Below are 16702 nucleotides of genomic sequence, written 5' to 3' on the forward strand. Positions count from 1 at the left end.
ATTACTCAGGTATTTGCAAAAAAAAAAAAAAAAGAGTTAAGAGGTTGGAAGAAATTTCCCCCAAGAATATGCGATTGAAGCACACAAAAAAAATGCCCTTACTTGCCCATACGACACATGTATATATACTAAAAAAAATACAAACCTACACTCCCCAATCGACTTAAACTCGTCAAGTTAAATTCCCTTCAATTTTTCTAATTTTATCACCATCATATCCACACTTAATCATTATCCTTATCTCTACCGTAACCTTGATTTTAGCCAACAATTGCATCCAAATTACTTCTACCAAATGACAATCCTTCCTTGCGTTGCACAGCAAAATTGAATTCCTTTTTGCGCATGAAACCACTCAAACTCCAGGCCTTCAACTTCCCAACATGCTGCTGGTCACTGTGCCGCCACCTATCTTGTGCTACTATTTGATCACAATTAACTATAAAGCTTATATGCCTAAGTCTCAGTTTCCTTAAAGAATAAAAATTTAAAACTTTGCCAGGCATGAGATTCGAACCTGCAACCTCTCATATCCATAGCATGCTTCTCGCCACTGCCCCCTAAGTGCTCTTATGCCATATTTCTACCAAACATATTTGTAAGGCCTAAACGCTAGCTTCCCTACTAATCATATGCGCAATAAAAATTTTCGCCAAGGCTAGGACTTGAACCCTGGATTTCTTGCTTGCTACCAACACCTTTTGCCACTAGGCCAAGCATTTTCTTGTGCCAAATTTTACCAGGCCTTATTAATAAGCCTTCCACCTAATGCTCAAGGTCTTTTAGAAAAAAAAGCAAAATTTTACTAAAGCCCTAGATCGAACCTAGGACTTTTTCCACACTACCAACCTTTCCTAAATCACTTAAAAATTAAGCTAAACATGCAATTATAAAATATTTAAACACATTTAAGTTATTTAAGCCGCCTTCTAACCAATCCCAAACTCAAGGCCCATTACTTCTAGGCCTAAAATTCAGGGTGTTACATGTTCCATACCTAGATTCGAAGAAAGGATCGGGTATGGGGTCTTACATACAGGGCTAAAATCCATCAATACTGTCAGACTTTGTAAGTTTTTTTATCCACATTTATTGTCTTATAAGTTTCTAGTTGTAATATTAAAATAAATTTAAAGCTGTGAAGTTGAGAAGCTGGTTAACAAACGTGCTGGCAATGGGGTGGTTCTTGTTTTTTCTCTATTTTTGTCTCAGTTTTGCAGATAAGAACTTGAAGGTGGCTAGGGAGAGGAACATAACCAAAGCTGTGAAGTTAAATGAGTTGTAGAAATCCATGAAGATGGAGTCCTTAGGGCCATCCGACAAGATGAGAGAAGGACTAACCATAAATAAATGTGTACTAATTTTACCCTTCTATAAAAAAAAATACCTTTCTTGAAGGAATTTATTGTTAAGAAAAGAAGACAAAAGTTGAGCAAAAAACAAATCTTCAATTTCAAAAATTATTACCTTCTACTTTCAACGAAACAAAAGGAAAAGAAAGCTTAAGCGAGGTTTTAAAAAATCGAAATTCATTAGCTTCTACTTCGAAATTGCTTTTCATTCATGCCTTTCAGAGGATAAGACCCCAGTATGGATTTATTCGAAATTGGTAAGTATAGGTAGAAATTAGTTGAAATTTAAGATGAGAAAGAACTTTTGAAAAGATGACTGGAAAAATACCTTGAAAAGAATTGGGGGAAAAATTAAAACCCTGTACGTAAATGTACAAAAAAAGAAAGAGTTGAAAAAAAGACGGGAAAGGAATTAGGGAAAACATCAAAATTAAATTCATTCTAATTATTTTTTTATATAAAAAACTACCGCCAATAAAGAGAATAGAGCGCGTAATTTTCATCTCACCCTAGCAACGGAAACATAATATGCCGTTAGTGTAACCTGGACTTTTACAGATAGATTTAAAAAATCCGTCGGTATATCTCATTCTAATTCACATTCCAGCATCTTATGCTGACTGATATCCTCCGTTAGTATAACTTCTGTCAATAAATGTAAATTTTGTTGTAGTGATAGCTATGTTGAAGGCTTTAGGTAGAACAACTATCATCTTGTGTAGTTTTATTTGAAAAAGAATAGTTAAAGTTCGAAACATCTTTTGTTTAGAATAATGACATTTAAGAAATAGTTATATTTAAAATAACCATTTATTTGGAATATCTTATATTTGAAACAATTGTGTTTTTTCAGAAGAGTCAAAATATCACCATAGAGCAACTTTTGTTTAAAATAACTATATTGAGAATAACTCATATTTGGAGCAAGTTAGAAAAACTCTTATTCAGGAACAATCTTCATCTTGCATTTCAAGAGATGTTTCCCATGATATTACTTCACCAAAGGCAAAGGATAAGAAAGGGAAATCACATCAAAATATGACAGTTTTTAGGTTATTTTTACTCTTGAGATGTTCTAAAAAATTTAACTTGTTGGATCAAATATGAATGTAGTTAAGTGATTTTACTCTTAATCTTTGTTATGTAACATGAAGTGATTCTCTCTTATTTTAAAAAAAAAATAATAAATTTTTGTTCACTATTCATTATTCACCATTACCTACAAAATCCTTCCATAATAAAAAGAACCATTAATGCCTTCCTAAATAAAAAATATTAATTATTATTCTCATTACTTGCTAGTTTTATAACCCATATTCTTAAAACACTATTGGTGTTTCACAAATTGTAAAATGACTTTTTGATATTTAAACATTTTGACTCTCAAAACTCTCTCTAAAGTTCTTTTCGTTTATTTTCTTGGTTTAGCCTTATTTTCAGCCACATCTTTTTTTATCTACTTTACCAATCACCACTTGTCGCTATACTTAGTGTTAATGGATTTACTTCAGTCTTCCTCTCCGTCTTCTCATGATACATCTATCTACTTGTTTGCAACATCTCCTTTCTCCACCAAACAACCCCTTACAAGAACTCTTGTGCATTTATCACTTTGTTTTTGCATTGATTTTCGTCAGGCACTGTATCTTGTTGGAGCTAGGTCCCGAGCATGAAGAGTTTGAGATCTTTTGGTCGAAACTTGGTCGATCATGGTCATTGAGAGTAATATTGTTGTTCCTTGCTTGACATTTCGAAGTTGGCTCTCGTTCGTTTGGGTGGCCTAAACGTCGAGGCTCTTGCTGCGGTCACAAAACTGATAAGTCTTATGCATAAGTGATCAACACAAAGCTGGATGTGAAGTGCAATAGATGATCATCTGTGATTTTTAATCATGGAGCACATAAAGCAAAATAATTGTAAGAAGGTGTAGCATCGTCAAACATATGATTCTTACATGGAAGAGAACAATACTATATATTTCTCTTACATTGATTTACAAGGTTGAAAAATGGGTATTAAAGAACCTAGAATTTGTTGTGTCAAACTTATTTTCAGGGATTGAATATGACGTTCCCACATTTGCATTTCCAACTCATGGGCTTGTAGTTGGAGTTATCGACTCTTCTTGCGTAAGCAAAACCAAAGAGTAACGTTGAGAAATTCTTGTTCCCATTTCTGACTTGCGGATTTGTAGGCACTTGAATGGCTTCACAATGGGCGCATGAACTGCATCTTCTCTCACACCTTGGCGGCCTTGACCCTATCTGAGCTCTCAATATTTTCTTTTCTTCATTTACTTTCTATCAAACGTAAGAAGAAAAAAAAAGACAGACATTCTTAACATTCATTGTATGATCTTCAGAGGAAAAGAAATATAGTTTTCTGTTCTGTATGCTGGTTTACCTTGGAAAAGGTATCAGATTTGGGATTTGGTATACCTGAAAATTAAAAACAAGTTTAAAAAAATTGTGTTCATTAATTCAAAAAATATTTTCAAAACTTACTGGTTGTGATGAAAATTTTATTGATTACGTACCTTCAGCTTTGCATCTAACTTGGGTTGTGCTTAAAATCAAGAGAAAAATAAGGAAAAGGTAGCGATGTCTTTGGCAAAGTACGAAACCGTGGCTATAAACCATTTTGATGAACTGCACACTTGTGGTTTCAGTAAATGAAATGAAAGCTTAATGTAAGTGTTGTCTCGCACTCAGTCTGTTGAAGTGATGGAAGGTGGAAGGAAAACTAATTACATTTATGCAGAAATAGAACTATAAAAGTGAATAAAAGGAATCCAGAAAGGAGAAGAACATTATTAACCTCGTTTCTTGAGCCCTTTACCGACTTGTTTAGCTCCTAGACCAACAAAGATTTTCAAACACAGACAAGCTAATAGAAGATAGGTAAAAACATAACCCTGTTAGAGGAGAATGGAATTTTTCAAGGAAAGAAAAAGAACGCAACAAAGAACACCAGAAACGCCACCAAGTTCCCACAAGAAGACATGGAATAACAGCTGTCGGAAATTTGGGTAATTTCCCTTTCGTTATTGATACTTAAAAAATTTAAACAGATTTTCTGTTTTTCTTGGAGAATTTCTTGTGATGGGTGGTTGCTTTCCGAGCATTTTGAACTCATCACGCCATATCTTCTTCTTTGTTGTTTCATTGAGAAAATAAAAATAACAGAAAAAAGTGAAGAACATAATCTAAATATATCTTCTCTCCTCGTATCTTACTTTTGTCTTTAAAAATGATAGTTTAATCACATGCAATGAGCTCATGTATTCTGTACGCCCCGAGGCGACTTTCTTTGATTGATCATCTTTTTCATAGTCTTTTCCTGGTCCCTGGTAAATGATAGTACAGGTGAATGTTACGGTTATTTTCCCTTCTTTTTGTCTATCACCATCTTCTTCGATTTTTTTCCCTATATATTTAAGTTACAACTACGACAACGAGTGTTTAAAACGAGAATAATGACAATTGTTGAGAGGTAGACTCAATTTTTAGAAGTCTTCTAGAGGTTAGATCGATTATTCGGTAGATAATATTTTGAAGATTGTTTTGGATGGAGTTAGATTCTTTCAAAACACTTTAATTTGATTAATTTTAATTTTTATATTTTGTAAACTTTAGCCTTAATTTAAATGATAGTAATTAATTATATTAGATTAATTTTTACTATTAATCTCTTATAAATTTAATTTTAATTTTCTAATTAAGTTATTTTTAATTTTTAATTTTTAATTTTTAATTTTAATTCAGTTAAATCTATTAATTAAAATTACATATTTTTTTAATATTATGTGAAATCAACGAATTATCATGACATTACATATATTATTTTATGTTTGTTGAAAATAATAAAATTTAACTTTAACAAAATAAATAAATATTGTTAGTTGATGATCAAAATTTCGAAAATAAGAAAGTATAAAACTAAAATGTAGAAATCAGTGTATGGTAATAAAATTTACACATTTGGACATTGTCATTTGAACTAAATAGTTATGGTAATGTTGTCATATTTGGTTTTTATTTGGATACCTTTTTAGATTATTCTTCAGCCACAAAATCTAAGACCCAAACTTAATTATGGGCCAGAAATGCAGTGGGCCCGTTTCTAGCAATTCGCAGCGAGGTTTCTAAAGCTAAGAATAGATCAAAGTGTAGAACAAGAATTTTAGTGAAGTAGTGATTTTTGTTTTTTCTGACAAAGATAAAAATTTCATAAAATAGAGAAATAGGAAAACAAGCATCGGGACATCGTCCCATATAATAAAGAACACAAACCCAATTACAAAATTGGATAAAATAATCAAGGACCTAAGCCCTATACAAGACAAAACCTTAAAAGTGACTTCAAATATAACATTCTAAAATTCGATCTAGATGTTATACCGGATCTTAGAAGTTACATTATCTACTTATTCTAAAAACTCTAGATTTAAACCTCGTTGAGTGTCTATTTCGAAAAACATTAATTTTAGCACATCTCGAACAAGTTTAAAATCGCATTGCACTTATCTTACAGTAAAACTTGATTTGTTATTTAGATTTGCAGTGGAAAACTTTAGAATTGTCAATTTTGAAAACAATGTTTCCAGTATGTGAAAACGTAAAATTTATAGTTAAGCGAAGCTAAATTGTCAAAAATTCAACAATTAACCCAAATTTGTCAATAATGGCCAGAAAACATTTAACAGTCAAAAAGTCTGTAAAACCTAAGTAAAAACTTTATTTAAGCATGAGACTAATCCGAGCTCTCGAGCACTGCCAACCCTAAGTCTGAGAATTACCTGAAAAGGTTAATAAATTAAGTGAGCTACAAAGCCCAGTGTGCGGCTTAGCACACATACAAAACAAAAAGCAGAGAATAATACATAGATTATAATAGAGCAAATACAGATGACATGAAATATTTAGTGATGCAAAATAACAAACAGATCAGATTCTACCCCTATCCTCTACACATCATCTCTGTGTAACATCCTGCTTGGCGAAGTCCTAACTATTTAAGTGTTGTTTATAAAAGTAAGGTTTAAGGGTAAGTTTCAAGTGCTCAACGTTAGGGTTCGATTAAGTGTAATGTCTTTCTGAGTGCGCCAGTGATGCTGTAACACCCCTAGCCAGTATCCGTTGCCGGGTTAGAGCTATGGAGTGTTACCAGAGCATAACATCATATAATGTACAATTAGTTAACATTAACAATTCATCACATAAATCATAACAACATCAACCAAAGTCATACATACGGTTCCTTTTAGGAGCCCTCGAGGCCTTGAAAAGACATTAGAAATAAATCGGGACTAAATCGAAAAAATATAAAATTTTTCGAAAAAAGTTAAAAATTTTCAAACAGTAGGGGTCATACGACCAAGAAACACGCTTGTGTCTTAGGGCATGTGGACATTAGAAATAGGGACACACAGCCATGTCCAAGCCCGTGCCCAAACCCGTGTAACTCACTGGCTTGGGCCACACGACCAAGCCACACGCCCGTGTACCAGGCTGTGTACCCTTCAAATTAACCTCACACGCCCTTGTGCCAGGCCGTGTGCTAGGCCATGTAGCAGCCTGACTTGCAACCCTTTGAAAGCTAAAGAGGACACACAACCATGTCGCCTGGCCGTGTGTCATACACGGTTGAGACACACACCGGTGTGGATGAAAAATTGGTCATTTCCAAGCCATTTTTCTCACCCAAACTCACACCTCATGCACAAGCCAATTGCACCAAAATAAATCATTCAAAACACACTTTACATATGCATATCCAAGCTTACACAACATAGAAACTGTCCATTCAACCAATATGCTGAAATGGAACCTTAATTTCAACAATCAAACTTACCTAAAAACCTAACCAATTCATTCACTAATTAAACTACCAATTGAACCATTTTTGTAACATCCCAAATTAGGGCCTAATCGGAACAGTAGTTTTGGGACCACAAATACGACACAATAAATTTTTTTTATAAATTTTTATGGTCTACAATTTCACGGGATGATTTCGTGAAAATTTTGTTCAAAAATTTTGACTTTTGGGCACTCAATTTAGTCAAAAGGACTAAATTGTAAAAAGTGCAAAGGTTGAGTTCTACATGTTAGAGGTGTCAAATTGATTTAAAATTCTGAATTTGAGGTCCTTAAATGGTGATTAGACCATTGGTTAATTTTTTGGACAAAAATGGACATGAAATAGGTGAAATGGAATATTTTTAAGTTAAAGGCATTTTGGTCATTTAGTAATTAAAATGAATTAAAAACAAAATTAAAAGCCAATTTTTGTCCGTCTTCTACCCCATGGCTGAAAATTGCATGGAGAATACATAGCTAGGGTTTTTCAAGCTTCCAAGCTCGATTGTAAGTCCGTTCTAGCCTCGTTTTTAATGATTTTTACGTTTTTGAAATCCTCGTAACAAGATCTATCTATTTCTACCATTATTTTGAGCTAGGGTTCATGTTTAAAAATTTACCCACAAGTGATATGCATGCGTTTTGATGTATAATGGTAGAAAATAAATGTTGGGTGTTAAATAAACGACTTTTGCTAAGTGATTTTCGGTGAAAATGCTTAAAAGGACTAGATTGTAAAAGTTATAAGATTTAGCATAAAAGTGTGTTTTAGTGGAAATTTGGGATTGCTATAGTTATGAAAATGATTCGGCTAGGCTTGAAGTAAAAATAAATTGAATGAAAATCATTTTACGAGAATTGGGGCAAAATTGCAAATATATGAAAATTTAGGGGTCAAAATACAAATTTTTAAAAGTATGATTTTTGGACCAAATGAATAATGTGACTAATTAGTAAGCTAAATGTGATATTATAGATTAAGGAAAATGAGATTCGGGCATAGATTGGAAATGAATGAGATTATGGACTAAGTCAGAATAAATAGCCGTGCTCGCTTTTGAGGTAAGTTCGTATGTTAATAATAATGCAATAATATCATTGATTATGCTTGAACTTAAATTGATGTGTTAATAATATGTGGTGAATATTTATATAGTTGGTATGATGATTGTATTATGTGACAAATGCCTAAATGTTATCATGAACAATGCCATGATTATTTCATGAATATGAGAATGGTGAATTTGTAAGCATGTATGATATTACGGTCGTTATCCACGACGATACGAACAAGTACGATGAAGATGATATGTGCAATAAGGAAAATCCCGTTTGAACCTTAGGAATAGTTTAGGATACAAGTGACATGTCACTAGGAATTAAGAACTCCGAGCTCGTTGAGCGGTCCGAGTTAGTGATATATGTGAGAATCCGAACTTGTTGAGTGGTCCAAGTTTGTGATATATGTGGCATCCGATCTCGTTGAGTAGTCCGAGTTCATTATAGATGTGAGCATCCGAGCTCGTTGAGTGGTCCGAGTTCATAATGGATGCGATACATGTAATATTCGAGCTCGTTGAGAGGTCCGAGTTCATTATGGATGTGTTACATGTTATAAGGTAGCTTTGGCTATGAATGTTTATGTGGCACTTATGTGAAATTTTTCATGTATCCAATAGTATTCCAAGTGTTCAACGGGTATTATAATGAATGATGCGATGAAAGTCCCGAGATGGGCATGGTAGTGAAGGTAAAGTTATTCGATATGCTACGGATATGTGTAGGTACGTATGTTATACTCAAGAGTAATGCTTTGTTACAAGATGATATATGACAAAAAGGTATATTCATGTATATATATTAATATTTGATTAATGAGCTAGAATGCTTGAATGATGAATAATCTTGATGATCATGTTATTACGTCATCCTATGATAATCATCATAATATTTCACTAAAATAGTGTTTGATAGCAGCAGTTGTATGACTTTGAAAATTCACAAAAAATTATGGAAATTGAATTAGAGACTGAATAAGATATGAGATTAAAGCTTATTGAATCTAGTTTCATATAGAAGAAATGATGTAAACAAAAGAGTTTCATATTATGAGATATTTGAACTTTTGTGAGATAGAGTCAGAGTGCTTTTGGGCTCCCCTGTCTCAAATTTGGAAAATCACTAAAAATTGTAAAAAAATGATTATGGGTTAGAATTTGTATGAATAAATTTTAATGAGTCTAATTTAAAGAGAAATAGATGGTAGCATCATCCGAATTCTGTACTAAGAGATAATAAATCTTTAGTAAGGAAAGGTCGGAGCTATCAAACATCAGAACAGGGTAGAATTTAAAGAATAACCTATACTTATTGGCTAATCCAAAAATTCTAAAAATTTTTATGATTAGAATATATGAGTCTAGTTTTAGGTAAAATTAAGGTATCTTAATTTGGAGTTCCGCAGCTCAAGATATTAATAATTTAGTGACTATGATTCGAGTAGACAGCTTGATTGGAATTTGAGCAAATAGTGGAATTGTGTGCAATTTCAATTGTGTTACCATGAAAACATGTTGCTAAAATTGCTTATTATTTTCATATGGACTTACTAAGCTATAAAGCTTACTCCATCCTTTCCATTTCTTTAGTGTTGACAGGTTAGCTCAGGGTTGGAGATCGTCGGAGGCAGCATCACACTATCAAGCTACCACCTTTGGAGTATTGATGAATCTTAATGTCTTCAAGTGAGTGGCATGTATAGGGACTTAATTATTGATATGTGCTGTTATGTTTTGTCCAAGATGTTTGCTTATATTAGTACATTGTATATAGCCATGAGATGTGGCTTATGATGGTTATGGCTTGTAAGTCTAATTATCCAAGTTATGTGATATTACCCTGTGAAGTGGTTATATAATTTGGCTTTGTTGCTATGATTAAATCATATCATGATAAGTATGCTTGCTGTTTTCGTTGAGAGTAAATGGTATGTTATTGAACATCATGTAAGAGTATAGAGAGTGATTAAAATGGTAAAGCCAAAGAATATGAATGGGTGTGTTTAGACTAGATATTATACGAGCATGTGATTCACATGTATATAATCATACGAATATTACTTTGAGTTTTAATAACAGATATGAAACCATCAAATTGAAGTTATAGTATATGTCTATGAAGTGTTTAAGCATGTGAAGGATTAAACTAACAAAAAGGCTTGGAAAATAGCCTAAGTGTTAGTCACACTGGCAAAGACACGGCTATGTGTCTCAGCCGTATGGAGGACACAGCCTAGCACACAGGTGTGTGGCTTGTCCGTGTGGTTCAAATTGTTTTGCTGACATCACAAATAGAGAGTTACACGGGCTAAGGACACGGGCGTGTGTGACCACACGGCCCAACCCACACGGGCCTGTGACTCTCCAAAGCAAGAAAATTTGTTAAGTTGTCTAAAGTTTATTGAAAGTTCTCAGTTTAATCCCGAACCACCCTGATGTATGTTTTAGGCCTCGAAGGCCCGTATAAGGGATGATATACATCTGTTTGAAAATTTTTAATTTGGACGGAATTTTTTTGCCGCGGTTTTCGCATGTTTGTGAATGTTTAAGTCCGACAATGCCTCAAACCCTGTCCCGGCGTCGGATACGGGTAAGGGGTGTTACAATTTCAAAGCCACATTTATCTATATATTCATATACCCAAAATTCAGGCACAACCAATACCAAATGTCCATTTTCAAAACTAAAATGTACCATACCAATTTGACCAAAAGATGATCACTATCAAATTACCAAATCAATCCATTAGCAATATTCATAGACTATCTCTATTCATAAAATACCATTACCATATCATTTCCCTACCATCATTTTTAACCATCACAACATCAAAATAAGAACCACACCAAAATACCATATAATTATAATATCATACCCACTAGATCATCAACTATAATGTCATATATACAAGCCACACATAATGGCTAAATTTCATCAAACAAGACACCTATACATGCCATTATAACCATGACTCAAAATCATCAAAATGTACCGATAAAATTTATGGATAATGTGATGGATCTCCGAAAACTTCCAATCCGAATGAGCTTTGGATTATCTAGAAACATAAAGGAAAATAACACGAAGTAAGCATACAATGCTTAGTAAGTTCGTAATTCATAAACAAAGCTTACCATTTTAATTTATAAGCAGAAAAACAGTTTAAGACAATCTAACATGACTTGGCATTAACCTAAGCAACAATAACCTTTCAAGTTAGATAACCACATAGCTTAGCAAATCATCTCAAAACATCGTAGCTTTTATACATACTACTTATAAGTATTCATATTTTCAAGCATATGGCTAAGCATATTTTAAACATCATCAACTCATACATTTTCATACTTTCATAGCATCACTTATCGAAGCATTTGCTAAATCTTCCCTTTTTCATACCCGTTGAACCATTAGAATAATATCGGACGCGGGAATCTTGCACACTATGTGCCAACATGTGGTCGAAACCACTACTATCTCATATCTCGTATCAATGCTCTCTCTCGAGCCATAAATGGGTCTGCTCACCAAGCTGTCAGTTAGGACATAGCTACACAGTGCTACTTACATAAGCTTTCAACTAACCGCAACACATGCCGAAAACTCAGCCACGGTAGGACGTACGAGACCAGCACCCGAAACACGGTAACCCCTAATGACATGTCATATGTATCATATATATTCCTAATGTTCAAACAGGATCCGAAAGTTGTCAAAACTTCATTGGATATTTCCGTAGAGTGGAAACATCGATATATAACGTAAAAGCATTTAATTTGAACATAATTCAATGCTATTTAAATTAACAAACTTACCTCAAACACGAACGGAGAAATATGATCGATTAATCTAATACGTTTTCTTTTCCTCGATTTAAATCCGTATGTTGCTTTTCTTGATCTATATAATCAAATTTAACTCATTAAAAATTCATTCTATTCAATTTAATCCAAAAATCATATTTTTGAAAAATTACACTTTTGCCCCATAATTTTGAATTCATCTCAATTTAGTCCTTAGCTCATAAAAATGAAAATTCATGCAATTTAGTACCAACCCGCTATAGCAAAATATCATCTAACCCCTTAACAAGTCCTACATTTCATTTATTTAATATTTTCACCTTGAATATTTTTCTATTTTTCAATTAAATCTTTAAATAACAAATTCATCAAAAATTCTTTTGCAAAAGTTGTTCAACTATCATCAAACATTTATTTTCATCCATCAAACATAAAAAAACAACTACCATACATTCATGGTAAAATATTAGGCTTTTAACAATTTTGAAGATTAGTCCCCGGGCTAGCTAGATTAAGCTACGACTCAAAAAACATAGAAATCATTAAAAACCAAGCAAAATTACACTTACATGCACAAAAGGACTATGGCCAAACCTTGGAAAGTCTTTAATGGCTTCCTTTGTTTCTAATTTCGGTTGGAGAAGAAGAAAAAAGAAGGTATCTTTCTTTTATTCATTTTATTTTTTTAAGTTATTTTATTAATTACTAATTTAACCTTACTTATATGCCTTTAAAAGTACTAAAATAATGTCCAACTTTGCCCACTAATTATATTAATGGTCTAATTACCATTTAAGGCCACTCATGTTTCCAATTCATAGCAAATTGACACCTTCTAATACAAGTTTTGCACTTTATACGATTTAGTACTTTTTATCAAATTAAGCATGCAGACGATAAAATTTCTTCATGAAAATTTTATACAATGCTACTATCATGCTGCAGACATTAAAATAATAATATAATAAATTTTTTAGCATTGAATTTGTGGTCACAAAACCACTATTCTGATTTCATTGAAAACAGTCTATTACAAATGCCTTGGTTTGACGAATTCTGAACGAAAGGAGAGGAACTCATGGTGAACTGTGGTAGGTATAGTGTATAGGATATTTTAAAAGAACAAAGCTTATGAATAACTTTAAAGAAAGGTAAGTATGATGAATCAAGGAGTACTAGTAAGAATGCATATATATAAATATGGCGCATAGTTATAAAGAAGTACGACCAACGAAGTAGTGTTCTCCTAAAAGCCTATTGTGGTGTATAGAGTGGGCAGACTCCGAAAGGAAAATCTGTAAATAAGGATTCCACATCAAATAACTATGAGTAATGAAATAAGGCTTATGGCTATGTAAAATGATTTTTAGGATATGAGCCTAGGTTAGTGGCATAGTATACCTTGTAACCAATGTGGTCTCATACCAGTAATTTGTGAGGTAAGCTAGGTAGGAAATAACCAAGCGTGAACTAGAAAGGTTAAATGCTAAAGGAGTAATTGGATGAGTTTTTTGAGAAATGGCATATTTTAGGTAAGACAACTCAGCATTGATGTGATGTTTACCAAGTTTCCATAAAGACTTGAGTTAAGTTAAAAGGACACTCGGGTTGGACACTCGGGTTAAGTTAAGGGAGATTTATCTTCCTTCTTAAGAACTAGGGCTAACAGAAAATAGAAATATCTCTCTAAGATGAGTTTGAAACCCTGAATTTTGTTAGTGATTTTCCCTTCCGTCAAGTCACGTTTCATGACTTTGTTGGTCAAGGGAACACATATCTATAAATATGCTTGGAAAAAACAAAAAAATAGGGATTAATGATATGTTTGGGTTTTAAAGTGATGATAAAGGTTATGCAAATGAGTTCTAACAAAGTATCTCTGTTTATCAAGGTAAAGGAGGCTGTAACATTTGGCTGAATGATGGATTTAGAGCCCAAACTATTGATTTCCCAATGAAAGGCTAGATCTGAAGTTTAAACTTCCTTTGAGGTTATCAGGTGAGTCCTTAAACTAACTCATACATACATAATATGCCTTCTAGAAACTTCTATGCTAAGTAACCAAATCGTGAAATAGAACTAGTAAAATATGATGTGATGACTCTAAAGAGGAATATAAGATTTATGGACTTGCATGTATGGATAACATGAAGTTTCATGGTTGAAGCATGAAACATGAATCTTGAGGTTAAAAGATGCTTGTGTCTGGATAATGGAAATGTGTTAATGTGTCTAAAAGGTCTAGATGTGTCTTTTACGAGTAAGTCACGATATGATGAGTTCATGAAAGATGGGTCTAAGTATGAAGAGTCTGTGTCTATTTTCAGAGTCGTCAAAGGGGTTCTTCGGGACTAAAAACATGAATATCTATAAGGACAAGTCCATGAACATGACATTAAAGAAGACCATATCGTGTAAGACCGTAATTAGTGGGTTATGACATCATATGGAAAGTAGACCATATCATGTAAGATCGTAATTGGTATGACATCATATGAAAAGAAGACCATATAATGTAAGACTGTAACTGGTGGGTTATGGCATTATATGGAAAATATTTTAAAGAAGGTTATTACCTAATATGGTTCTTTGTGTGTCTTAAGACAATGAGGGGCAAACCTTACTAAGTATGAGTCTAGGCAAATCCCTATTGCCTAAATTACTAGGAAAAGAAAAGCCCTTTGTGGCAATCTTTGTTTAAGGACGCCTTTGTGGAAAAAATATGGAAATGTCAGCCTTTGTGGGGAACCTGTTAAAGTACAACCATTGTGGAAAAACTCTGGAAAGGTAATCCTTTGTGACGAACCTCTTAAAGAACGCCTTTATGGCAAATCTATGAAAGGATAACCTTTGTGGAAAATCTGTGAAAGGACAACCTTTATGGCGATCTTTGTCAAAGGAAAACCTTTGTGGCAATCTCCGTAAATGAAGCCTTCGTGGCTATATTTGAAAAGGAACGCCTTCATGGCGTAACCTAAGGATAGGATGCCTTGGTGTCAACTCTGGATAAGAAAGTCTTTGTGGCAATCTCTATAAAGGAAGCTTTCATGGCTATATTTGAAAAGGAACGCCTTCGTGGCGCAACTTAAGGATAGGATGCCTTGGTGTCAACTCTGTAAAGGAAAGCCTTTGTGGCAAATACAAACGAAGCCTTTGCAACTATTTAAATGAGGTAATGCCTTTACGGCAAAATTTTGAATGGATAGAGTGTAAGAATTAGGAAAGAATGACATGAATGGTCCTCTGAAGGAAAAGTAAATATAGAACTCCAAAGGTATGGTAAGTGTAAGAGATAATGTATGGAACAAGTAGAAAGAACTAAGTATCCAGCGAACTCTTGAAAGAAAAGCACCGTATGTAAATGAATTGGCAAACCCCGTATAGTAACAAGAAATGAACAGTGAAGCTAGAGCACTCCAGAATATGTGGCGAATCTAGGATATGTGTTATAGGCATGTAGAGATATTACCCTGAAGTAAGGAAGATCTGAACAAACTCTGTGTGAAGTAATGGGTGCAGTCTACCTCACCCAAAGGTAGTGGTAAAACCAGTATATATGAAGTAAGATTTTAAGTATGCTAATAAGAAAAATTGAAGTGGTTAAAAACTATGTAAAGATAAGATTTTAAAAAGGGGCATAGAAAGTGATGAGATTGTAAGAATAGTATGCTTAAGGGAAAGAAATGTTCATTTGAGTTTGGACCCCGAATCTGGAGCCTAGTAGAGTTAAGGCTTAATGAATATGAAAGGAAGATAAGTCCTTAAAGACACTGAGAGGAAGACAAATGTCTAAAATAGAAAGGAGTAGTTATAGCATGTTAAAGGAAATCTTTAGTGAAGTACCTGCTAGAACATATGTAGGACATGCGAAGCATTTATTACGCTTGGATGTGATGAATAAGGTATTTAAGGTTTAACTTACTAAGTTCTTATAAACTTATGAAAGTTCCTTCTTGTTTCAGGTTGTAAAGGAGTATGCACCAAGGGACGAAGCCAGGGCTATGCCAAGGAGTGACGGATTAGGCTATTATGCATACAGAGGAAGTTAAGTGGCCTGCTTAAGTCTGAGTGTAAGTGTATTAAGTAGCATTCCAATATGTATATAGTAGGCTGAGAGATAAAATAAAAATTGATGAAATTTTATTATCATGAATTGTATATGTAATCTATACAATGTATGCCCACAAGAGAATTTATTCATACATAGAATTTGTACATAGGCAAAAAGTTTAAGTTACATCTATTATAGGACGTGACACCCAATACTCAAATCCAGTTTATCGAGTTGGGTAGAAGGCGTTACACTCTGTCCCACATAACACACCAAATAGGGTAAATAATACCTATCCAACCCCACACACCAAACTAGCGATCATATGTCACCTTACAGAAAAATGCAGTCAAGTTGCCAGATATAATGCAGCAAACTGCCATTATCAGATATTGCAGTTTTTAACTACCGAAACATATATTGTTGTTTTACTACCAGAAATGCATATCGTAGTCTGCCAGAACTTCCTCCATCACACTATCATATCCCACCTTAATGCGCATGCAACGTCATAACACAAACAATTACATTATGATTAAACATGCTAATGATACTCACAGATTTACAGATTAGATAT

The 16702-nt window shown here is 33.6% G+C and overlaps 1 protein-coding gene across 1 annotated transcript; it reads right to left on the reverse strand.

The window, feature by feature from the left end:
- Positions 1-3229: 3229 nt before the first annotated feature.
- LOC107938695 (EPIDERMAL PATTERNING FACTOR-like protein 2) lies at positions 3230-4558 on the reverse strand. The gene is made up of 4 exons (XM_016871925.2): positions 4170-4558; positions 3889-4064; positions 3756-3790; positions 3230-3652 (listed from the first exon to the last, which is right to left on the reverse strand). The coding sequence occupies exons 2-4, from the start codon at positions 3989-3991 to the stop codon at positions 3404-3406; spliced, it is 387 nt and encodes a 128-aa protein (XP_016727414.1). The 5' UTR covers positions 3992-4064; positions 4170-4558; the 3' UTR covers positions 3230-3403.
- Between the last annotated feature and the right edge of the window lie 12144 nt (positions 4559-16702).

This window comes from Gossypium hirsutum, chromosome A12 (genome assembly GCF_007990345.1).
Source record: "Gossypium hirsutum isolate 1008001.06 chromosome A12, Gossypium_hirsutum_v2.1, whole genome shotgun sequence".
NCBI lineage: Eukaryota > Viridiplantae > Streptophyta > Magnoliopsida > Malvales > Malvaceae > Gossypium > Gossypium hirsutum.

Bases quoted from the DNA above. Each gene is read 5' to 3' on its own strand.
- LOC107938695 (XM_016871925.2), bottom strand. From the start codon at position 3,991: ATGGTTTATAGCCACGGTTTCGTACTTTGCCAAAGACATCGCTACCTT. The intron at 3,791-3,888 runs GTACGTAATCAA...TTTAATTTTCAG, and splicing joins AGTTAGATGCAAAGCTGAAG to GTATACCAAATCCCAAATCT. The intron at 3,653-3,755 runs GTAAACCAGCAT...TACGTTTGATAG, and splicing joins AATCTGATACCTTTTCCAAG to AAAGTAAATGAAGAAAAGAA.